Source organism: Sycon ciliatum, chromosome 1 (assembly GCF_964019385.1).
Source record: "Sycon ciliatum chromosome 1, ocSycCili1.1, whole genome shotgun sequence".
Lineage (NCBI taxonomy): Eukaryota > Metazoa > Porifera > Calcarea > Leucosolenida > Sycettidae > Sycon > Sycon ciliatum.
The window spans coordinates 6339544-6350960 of NC_088643.1; the positions used below are offsets into that span (position 1 = coordinate 6339544).

The window sequence follows — 11417 nt, forward strand, 5'->3', positions numbered from 1 at the left end:
AAGTGAGCCAAGATGGGGTAAGTGAAAAAGCTGAAGTTGGCTCACTTTCGATTTTCTCGGAGACAGCAAGTTGACTCACTTTTCTGGAACTAGGTTGAGCCAACATGGGATCAGTGGTTGGAGTTGTAAAATTAGTACTTGGAGGTGTAAAATTAGTACTTGGAGGTGTAAAATTAGTACTTGGAGTTGTAATATTAGTACTTGGGTGTCTATCCTTTAGTACAGTAGTATAGGACGAGGGGGAGACTTTGGAGAGCGGCCCAAAGGGCCGATCGAGAAAGTCGATTTTGGCTCACCTGGAAGGTGAGCCAGAACCCCCTCGTCCTATACTACTGACATAGATACATAAACATAAAAGTGGAGTAGGTGCTACAGCTGATCATTTTATAGCAGGTTGTGGGACTAAACTAATACCAGTATGCAAGTACACAAGAAATAAAAGCTGAATAAATACCACCATCAGGCAACTGATGGTTCCAAAACTGGCAGCCTGAACATAAGAGGATAATTGGGAGGAACCATAGCGTACGAGTTGGGCGCAGGCGGAATAGACTTGGAGATGTGCAGCTACAGCAGTGCTGGTACTGTGATATGAATAATAGGTATTGCACTAAGCACTAGATCTGTTTAAGTCAACCTCCTCAGCATACTTTGTAAAATAATCCAACAGATCATTTTGGCTGGCGCAGTTGTCGCTGTGGTTGAGACTCAACACGTTTCTGAGATACTCGCCCAAACCGGAGAAGAATTGTGTCCATCCGAGTTCGGTTGTGATCACCTGCTTATCTCTGAGCTTGCGGTACTTCAGGCAAACCATGCAGTAGTTCTCCAAAGATATATCTAGCTGATTCATGACGTACAGCTGCAATGTGGAATGCCCCGCACTGGCTCTCAATGGCAATGTCAAAAAGAAATCAGGACTTAGGGCATCTGCTAATGACCACAACAAACCGAGGCATTGCAGTAATTCAGGGAACTGTTCATTTATCGACGACAATGCACGACCGACTTTAAGAAGTCTCTGAGCGCGATAGTGATACTGAAGGAGGGGAATCACTTTCGAACTGGCATGTGCAATTCTTTTGATAAGAAGTGTCTGATAGACTTCCGGAGAACCACATCGTTGCAACGACAGGTCTCTCAGTCTGTCGAGATGATCTTCGCTGGTGTACCCTGAGTCTGATACATGAGGAATCTGCTGGTGACGTGTTCGCGAAATATCATCTTTCTGCAGCTTGGGCAAGTGTTTAGTTGCAGCTTTTATAACTAACCGAACATCTTCCATGTAGAGATCAGTAATCATTTTCCCAGGGAAGCACCTCTCCAATTTGAACGTTCCCATTTTGGAAGACAGAAAGGGCAGAAACGGGATGGGGCAACTAGGTCCATACTGCATAGTATCCAATTTGTTAGAAGGAAGATGATTGTTCATTTGTTCACACATAATCGGATCTAATCTAAGAACTGCTATGGCCACATACAACGCTTTGCTGGTGTCAATGTACTTCAAGTCGGATGAATCCAACAATGGGCTGATTCCGTAGCGACGCTGTGCATGTAACACCAAAAAGAGAATGAAGCATCACAGCAATCATACTTTCAAGGACACTGCATAACATTGATTTGATTTTATATAAAAAACCTTAAACACTGCGGATCAAGTTGGTGTTCTGGGTTCTCCACGGCTCATCAAATACGCCTTCACAGAACGACCATTCACAGCGCGACGTTTCACGGAAAGACAGTTCACAGAGTGCAGATATAGCGACTGTTCACTTTGCCGAATATCAGGTTCACGGAAAACAGGTTCATCGAAAACCTGTCGCCGATGACATCGCTATATATGTAATTAGATCGCATTCGAATCATTTATAGAATAACAAGTTCAACGCATAACAGTTTCACCGAAAACATGCCGCTGATGTCATCGATATACATCATTATTTGAATCATGCGTTTGTTCGGCTGGGAGACGTTGCCGAGTGTATTGAGTCACTCGAAGCACTGGAAGCTGAATTTCCTCCTGAGGCGGAGCAAGTATCGATATACTATGAAAAACTGTGAAAAGAGTACGATTTAGGACGGGAGCACTTCTGGAGCTCCTGCGCTGGCCTCAAAACGCGTCCGTGAACCGGGATTCCACGACACAGAATTTGGTGAATGAAAAATCTGTGAAGATTTGCAGGACTCAGTGAGCAGTCACGTCTCGATGACCGATCACGATCTCCGTGACCAATCATTAAGCCACACACCAGTTTGAATCCCGATGACCAGTCACAAACAGCTGCCACTTTCTCTGTGAACGGTCATATGATCCACGTAAAAACATTGCGACTCAACTGTGGGCATTCACGCGATCAACAAACTTTTTCCTTCACACTCACAGGCTTCGAACTCATCTCCATTGCTACTCCCAAAATAACTCTAACGGTAAAATTTGTTGATGTAACATTATGGTACATGATCTTTCTCGTTGTGCTGATCTAGCGTGTATTATAATATTTGCAGGCAGGCATAGTGGGATGGTCTAAGACCATGACTGAGAAAGAGAGGGTACCTGGTTCAAGTCCTGTTTGGAAGCGGAAAGATTTTTTTCCCGCCGTGCTGCGACCCACAGTTAATTGGGAACTCTGGCCTGGCACGAGGAAAACATGGGTTCAGTGAATGGGATTTTCGGTCTTTGACCACTTGCTGGTGAGCTGATCTACTCACCTCCCACCGCTTGAGGAGCTGCATCTGTGCCTTGATCCTTGAAGGGTGGTGGCGTTCCTATGGATGCGAAAAACTCGGTTTCCGGCCGAATCACACGCGAACCGTGAAATCCAAAAAGTATTGCGTGCATACGAGTACTGTGTCCTGTTTAGTGTCTTTTTGTCAGTGTTTTTGGGCGATCCTCCACCTTCATTTGTCCATTACCTATTTTGCCTTCTACTTATTAATAGAAATATTCACTCACTACAGCTTCTTGTGATGGCTGGTGCAAATGCAGCCTGCTGTGCATGGTCGTTAGGGAGAGCAGCACCAGACATGTAAAAGGATAATTATGACTTCAGATTCTTGGCATTTTGTTCATTATTTCGTATTGAGATTTTGTGTCATAATATTATGTAAGCACATTTGCTTTGGCCGTATAAGAGGCTTGTAGCCATAATTATGACTGTATGTCTGAACAGATGTTCTTGAACTGGCATGTTGCTTTGAAAAGAACTTTGGTTAGATAAGGTTTAGAAATGGGTGCTGAATGGCCTGGGGAAACTAATCAATCGTCCTTATTGCCGTCACGCCATCGTGGACTAAATGAATAATAATGTTTGCGATCAGTATCGTAACATGAGTACGGTTCTACGGTCTGCGCATCACTTCTTGGCTTGTGAATTGTATGAAAAGAGAAAGAATAATACAGATATACCTACATTCTGCATGTGACTACTCACAGGGAAATAGTGGTCACAACTGTACATTTCGCATGTAACTGTTCGTGTAGAATTATAGTGGTCACGCCTGTATTCTGCCTGTGACCCCTCATACTAGAGTCATAGGGATTTATAGTTTCCACAGCAAGTCCTGCAGTACGAAGCACTCCGTGAGCAGTCACGAACTGTGTCCTTTACACATGTACACGTATGGTGATTTGTGGCTGGTCATGAGGCAATGTAACTGGTAAACTAATTTGTGACTGGTCAGGGAGGGGGGGGGGGTGTGACTGTTTTACTGGTCACGAGGACCGTGATTGGTCATGGGGTACGACCTGTCACTGAGTCCTCCATAATTATAATTCCGTTGAATCGGAATTGGCGGTGAAAAGTCCTTCTGTGAATGCCTTTCCGTGAAACGTCGTGCTGTGTACGGTCGTTCTGTGAACGCGTTTTCGGTAAACGGTGGCAGATACTCCTCTCGTCTTTGCTTCTCGACAATGTGGCCGTATCTTTTTCCTATACAGCCACTACTCTCCACCACACTTCGTAGTGGCTTTTCCAGAAACAGTGATAAAAAATACCAAGTTACACCGCCAAGGGCGCCAAACAAGAGAGCACTGTAGCCAGTGACATAATTCCATTTTCTTGCAAGTGTACATTTCATCATTCTTCTCACCTCCCCCCCCCCCTCTCCCCATTACTTACCACACAGATAGCCTTGAATGTCTGCTCCGTCAGCAACAGGTTTCGTAGCTTCCGGGAAACTCCGCAAAGGCGGAAAATTGACCTGACATCAAGGTAAGGTAGCAATGACTCGGACCACACATCGTAGATGACACTGTCGAGATTGTAGGAGCTTTCATTCATTAACTCGTGACGTTCATCGGGTGCATTCTCTTCCTCGTTACCAGATCCGTCCATGGAGTCCGCCGCATGCGCAGGACTATGATGGTTACTATTGGTGACGTCTTCTGACCGTAGATGGCCAGTTTCAGCATCTCTTTCTGACTGCTGAGGTTGTCGGACAGCACGTGACTCACGATGGTAAGGATGAGCATTGGTTTCTTCCAGCTCCGCTTTCGTCCAGCCCTGACTGGTTCTGTACATGCAATAATAAAATAGAAAAACTAAACTTTGGACCTTGACAGTTGAGCATTGAGGTGTTTTTGTTTCGGTTTTGTTTTGGTTTTGTGTTTTTGCCGTCACAATGTACCTGATAGGGTCAGTAAAAGAAAAGTCAGGTATGGCCATGAACATCAGAAAACGTGTTTGAATGTCAGAGCTAAAAATAATAATAATTGTTTCGCACATGCTTTCTTTTGGTCACACTGAAACATCTCAGTAACATTATTTTACACTCTTGAAAACAATCAAGGGAAAGACAATAATCTCGGATACGGCGAGGGTATGTTCTGTGCACCGAGTCATTTCCTGGGCGATAAGCCTGCTGGCTTGCTAGATCAGTTCAACGTGGACTGGGTACGTTGCTTTTAGGGCACAATATTTTTGGTAGCACGGCAATATGATTTGTCACCATGGCTAGTATCGCTCACCCTAGCCCTGGTGACATCAATTTGACATGTTTCCCATTCTGCTGGAACGACTTCACCTCATTCACCCCGCCAGACAAAAAAATGGTTATACTATGCGGGTACAAAATAGAGGTTGCGACTTTGGCGATGATTTGTTTTAGGAATGGGTTTCCTCCTACACTGGAGCTCGCGCTATTCCGCCGACGGCTTGACACTTGACTGACTCACGACTGCCATCCAGAGAACACGAGAAGTCCATTATGGTATGCGAGGCTTCTTTTATTTATAGGTTTGAAGTCCTTCTTGGTAGAGAAGCCAGTAGCTATCACTAAGTATGACACAAAGACGACTTCTCCCACAAGAGGAGCAACCGCTTTGCATCCACGCAGTGCGCCAAGCTTAGGGCCGAAATTCTGTCCAGATATCTTTGCGTTGCAACTACATGTACTTGATCCAGCTTGTCAGCGTAGGGTAAGATTTTGACGACCTGCGATCGCGACTCCGCACTTGTACTTCATTAGGCGCCCTTGCCGCAACAGTAGAAGCAGTCTGATTTGACCGTTCCACACTGATCATATTCGCAGGTTTCAACTACAAACAATCCGGGTCGACTTCTCTGAAACAAGAGCAAGAAATAATGCCAAAAAGCCCACCCGCTTCACTCTTCTTTGATGTACTTGCTAAGATGCCTCAGCTTGCATTTCCTCCAACATGGCCGCCTACCGCCTTTGGGTAATCCTGAAATAAAGATTTTACCCTGCGTCATGCGACTCGGGGGTCTGCGCCGCTTTGGCAAGATGTGCAACCACTCTACACTGTACACCCACAATAGGGGTGCAAAGCAATGCAAAGACAGCAATTAATTGCCCGAGTACCATTAGTAAGAGGATACATAAGTGGGTTTTGACTTGTGAGCAACACTGGCTGACACTCAATCACTGGTTTTCAAAAATCTTTTTCAGGAAGGTTGTAAGTTACATGTACTTGTCTGTTTTGGCGCCTGTGGCATATTAAGGGCGCGTTCGAATTGTCACCTTTGAATTTTCGAGAAGTTTCGATTTTCTGAAGAGGTGGCCTTATTATTGGCCTCTTCAGAAAAACGAAGTTCCTCGAAACTCCTCGAAACTCCACAACCTCATCCGATGGGAGAGGTGGATTAGTTCCGAAGAGTTTGGATTAGCTACGTCACGTAGTACGTGGAGATGGTTGATCTGATCGGACGTCATCATCGCCTTGACAATTCTCCTGAAAAACTCTAAAATGATAGGCGCAAATGATAGAAACCGTTCTAATGGGACACTTCAACTAATCTCTTTTAAAATTTGTTCGAACAGTTGATGAAGACATTTTGAACGCCCCCTTAGAGTTGTTGGGTATCGTGCTATTTCCGAACATTTTTTTGGGATGTTTTGTGTTTTGTTAACTTCGTTTCTCCCTCGTCATAGTACATGCGTGGGTGAATTCTTATCTGCTCGCAACTCTGCTCATTTTTAAACCCAAGTAGCCAGCATACCAAGTTCACTCCTGATGATGGCTATTTTTTATGACCGACACGTTGAAATACGTTTCCTGAAATATATTTGTTAAAAGCCGTCATTGAGTGTCAGCCAGTGTTGCTCACAATCCACTTTTCACGTATCAAGCTGCGTGACACGTCCCACAGGATCATAAAAGATGACACATGTACTATAAAAGGGATGGATAGTGAAAATTGATGCTAAGACGAGCTTGGAGCAAACAAAACATTTGACTTGGCTGTGAAGCCAACAGAAAGAAACGAAAAGAAACCAAAAAGTCGTGGACATCCAGGAACGACACCATTTTTGGCTACCCGTGACTGTCGTGGAAGATACGTTTGACGTCAAGCTTGTCGTTTGCAAAGCTATAAGCTGGCCATGGGTGTGCAGTGTCGCAAAGAACTCAAGCAGCGGTGCAAATGCACGCAAGCAAACCGGCAAACATTGCAGTGTGATCAGTGGATGTCTCCACGTGATCAGTGGATGTTAGAATGTGATCAGTGGATGTTACCACGTGATCAGTGGATGTTACCACGTGATCAGAGGATGTTACCACGTGATCAGTGGATGTTACCAGACATAAACTACACGAACTCGATTTGTGCCGCATTATGAAGTTTTCGTTAGAGCAGATTTGAGAGCACTCCCTCTTCACGCCTGAGTAATCTGGGTACACTACTGCACAAACATGCAGTTGAAATACAGAACTAACAACAACCCTGGTTTGAGTGCTGGTGGTGACAATCAATGTTTCTTCTGAAATGTTTTCAGTTTGAACTGTTCCCTGAAACATATGACAATTGATAACACTGCATTCATGTTTGTCATGCATATTCTGAGTCTTGGAAGGCATCCAATCACAAGAGTAGAGTTACCCTGACTCACCTGATCTTCATCTTGCAAATTTGAGGCCTTTGATCGCATTAGCTATAGCCCAATCCGCCAGTTGACCAACCTAGAGCAAGGCAAACAACACCGTAATTGGCTGTTTTATGTACATTTCGAATGACTGATTAATTTCGAAAAACTCTTCACGCCAACAATTTTGACAAAGGGTTTAATGCACACACAATCTTAGCAAAGCGATTAATATTATTCTACATACTGATGAACGCTTTAAGTCGACAGTTAAACGGAACTTTGGTTTCTGATGATTGTTTTCTGCATTCAATTCATAGTTCCAGCTGTCTGGAGGGTAAACAGCAGGGTGAGTTTCGAAGTTTGAGCCATTTTTTTGCTTTGTTGTGTGTGGTTTGTAGCTTGTTTATGCACACTGTTCTGTGGCTTGTATTTAGACCTGAAACTCATACTATGATTCTTTGGCAATTTTTGAGATGTATTATTGTTTGAGGTTTCCTTCAAAAGCGTCCCCCCCCCCCTGCCACCCGAAAGGGAACCTACCTACAAAGGATGGGTGAAAATGGAGAGAGAGGGAGAGAGACTTGTACATGAATATATCTGAGATAATTTCTTTCTTTCGCAGAAACTTAGTAAAAGTATAAGTGGAATAAAACCATTTGGGTATAGTTGTCGTCCAAGAAGTGACCAATCTACACTAAATTTCTTATAACTTCAAAACTCAAAAGCTTTCTGTGAAATCGACCAAAAACTAGTACACTAGGAGCCCCCAATGCATCGATAAATCTCTACATTGAGTCCTCCTACATGAGCGTTGTAAGCATTCCCCAGTCATCTTTGAACTACTACATCACATTATGACAATAGCTTTCTTTCCGTGGCCCACTCTTTTGGTTGCTCATTAATATGAGTATAGTAAAATCTGGTATAGGCGACCTCTGGTTTTAGTGACCACCTGCTTATAGCGACCGTGTTTCCATGCATGGATACAGCGACCAACTGGCTTGCGCGACAAGCGAACGACTTTCTATGTACCAAGTGCCATATTGGATCTGCACACGGCACCAAAATTAACCAAAATTATTGGGCCTAGGCCCTCTTGGCTGGCCAGGTTGACTGCAACAGGGTTAAGTGCCCTCTTTTACTGGCAGAAAAGAAGATCGCACCTTCGGATATGTCAGGAAGACTGGGCATTCGAAACTAGCCTCAATCTCCTTGATTCAAACATATACAAAGGCTATAAGGTCCCAACCAGCAGCTAGTGTCGCTTAGCATTTACACTTAGGCCGATCATCTCCTCTAAGCTCAGGTTGAAATACAATCAAGTGGATAGCAAAGATTCAAAAGCGACTCGCTAATTGTTTGGTCCGTCAAACCTCAATTCGTAATACTCGCAAACTCCATTGAAGACACTTGCACATACGGTTCCCTCAACTTCTGTGTTCCAGTCGTATCTTCTCCATCCTTTTTAAAATGTCTTCACGTTTCTTGGTGATTGTCTTGAGCCGAGTTTGTGTCATTAAATTTTGGCAAAAAGAAAAGAGTTTGCTTATGTACAGACAACACATAAACTGCACATCCGATTTTCTTTCCCCACGACTACATGTTTTTGACGAGCCAAGCTGATAGTGTTAGCGCTGGTCGACGAAACATTTAACTGGTGCTTCATTCACCAGCAACTCGACGAACCATTGTTTCGGAGCAGAAAATGATTACGAACAATGTGGGCACGCAACAAAAAATGTAAACAGATGTAAGGTCTCCTTACTGTCCGTGGCAGTCAGTCTTCGATCCGTCTGGGTGAGCTTCTGCCGCCTTGTACTTCAGTGTCCGGAGTGATCGCGACTATCAGTTACGACAATAACTGCTGCTGGCCCGCAACAACAACTGTAAATCTAGAAAGGGGGGAGTATAATATTATTGCAATTGGAAAGGAAAGCTCGTCTGTTTGAGCTCTTGTAAGCTAGAAAATACACGTAGCAACTGCGGCAAGACTCTTCGACGGACTCCTGCAAGGACGGACATCCATGTACGATGGTAGCGAATCAACTACAAGACTCGTAGTGACACATCAGCTAAGGACTTGGACCTTTTCAATCACACCACTACTCGAACGTGACTACTACTACTAGTACTACTACTACTGTTACCAAGAGTACATAAACCAGAGTGTGCAACTCGGGATGGTTCCTGTGGGAGCGTAATTCGTGCAGTACGTTATTTCTGACGGCATGGTAAGGCACAGGTACGGTGAATAGTTGCGTAACCAGTCACGGTGGTGCACGTCACTGAGTTTGCCCTGATTTCGGTTTTTTGACACGAGTAGCAGGGTGAATTTACATGCCGGTGCATGTACACAGCGTACGCAGTCACACAAAAACACCGTAATCCTAAAACAGGACGTCCAAACCATGCAAACTTGTCTGATTTCCGGACTGTGAAACATGAAAATTTGACCTGTGCGCTAGTCGCGGCTTGGCTGACCTCATCAGGGTGACGTAGTGCACGAACTGTGCTGTTTCAGATCTGATATGCACAGTTGCACACTGGTTTTTAAGTACTCTTGCTGTTACTAGTACTAGCCACGCAAAATCACTCAATGGGGACCTTGCGGTGTACACAGCACTTGAGCTCGATGATGTCACAACGATAGTACGAATCTGCATGAGTTGCCTGGTGTAGAACAAAGAGACATGGGAAACCCTGCAAACTCCATCCTCAAAGCAAGTGTACTCTTCGCTGCAAATAAGTATCATCTCTATCCACCTTTCGGCTAGGATACATCACTGTGATAGCTGATGTTTAATTGCTAATCCTGATGATACAACCTGGCTGAAAATGGGATCGAGAAAATAGGAACTTGCAGCGAAGAGACCACTTGCTTTGAGGATGATGTGTGTAGGGTTTTCCATTAAACTACGATCGGTTCTTGGTCTCCTGTCAGTCACTCTAGCACTCTCCCACTCTAAATTGCCAGCATGTTTGCAACGTGATGATCAACTGAACGTTCATGCCCTGTTTACACATCCTGTCATTGGCTTATTATCTCAATTACTGTCGTGTGGCCATATTTCTTTTGAACTTACAATACTAGCTCATCTCACGCACACTACTTATTAAGGACCGGAAAGTACCATGGCAACTTCGAAAAGCGGAACCACTGCTCGAGCGGAAAGTCAAATCATTTCCCAATCATCTTTGAATCACTACATAACATTATGACATTGATAGCTTTCTTTCCGTGGCCCACTCTTTTGGTTGCTCATTAATATGAGTATAGTAAAATCTGGTGTAAGCGACCTCTGGTTTAAGTGACCACCTGCTTATAATGACCGTGTTTCCATGCACGGATACAGCGACCGACTGGCTTGCGCGACAAGCGAACGACTTTCTATGTACCAAGTGCCATATTGGACCTGCACACGGGGACCAAAATTAGCCAAATGCGCTCTCTTGGCTGGCCAGGTTGACTGCAACAGGGTAAAGTGTCCTTTTTACTGCCAGAAAAGAAGATCGCACCTTCGGATATGTCAGGAAGACTGGGCATTCGAAACTAGCCTCAATCTCCTTGATTCAAACATATACAAAGGCTATAAGGTCCCAACCAGCAGCTAGTGTCGCTTAGCATTTACACTTAGGCCGATCTTCTCCTCTAAGCTCAGGTTGAAATACAATCAAGTGGATAGTAAAGATTCAAAAGCGACTCGCTAATTGTTTGGTCCGTCAAACCTCAATTCGTAATACTCGCAAACTCCATTGAAGACACTTGCACATACGGTTCCCTCAACTTCTGTGTTCCAGTCGTATCTTCTCCATCCTTTTTAAAATGTCTTCACGTTTCTTGGTGATTGTCTTGAGCAGAGTTTGTGTCATTAAATTTTGCCAAAAAGAAAAGAGTTTGCTTATGTACAGACAACACATAAACTGCACATCCGATTTTCTTTCCCCACAACTACATGTTTTTGACGAGCCAAGCTGATAGTGTTAGCGCTGGTCGACGAAACATTTAACTGGTGCTTCATTCACCAGCAACTCGACGAACCATTGTTTCGGAGTAGAAAATGATTACGAACAATGTAGGAACGCAACAAAAA

The 11417-nt window shown here is 44.1% G+C and overlaps 1 protein-coding gene across 1 annotated transcript; it reads right to left on the reverse strand.

The window, feature by feature from the left end:
- Positions 1 to 320: 320 nt before the first annotated feature.
- On the reverse strand, positions 321 to 9179 carry LOC135806804 (uncharacterized). The gene is made up of 4 exons (XM_065321007.1): positions 9092 to 9179; positions 7351 to 7420; positions 4122 to 4515; positions 321 to 1549 (listed from the first exon to the last, which is right to left on the reverse strand). The coding sequence occupies exons 2-4, from the start codon at positions 7359 to 7361 to the stop codon at positions 611 to 613; spliced, it is 1344 nt and encodes a 447-aa protein (XP_065177079.1). The 5' UTR covers positions 7362 to 7420; positions 9092 to 9179; the 3' UTR covers positions 321 to 610.
- Between the last annotated feature and the right edge of the window lie 2238 nt (positions 9180 to 11417).

Coding starts and splice junctions, on each gene's coding strand:
- LOC135806804 (XM_065321007.1), bottom strand. Junction 1,550..4,121: donor CATTCAAGGCTATCTGTGTG/GTAAGTAATGGG, acceptor TTACATGCACAG/CGTCGCTACGGAATCAGCCC.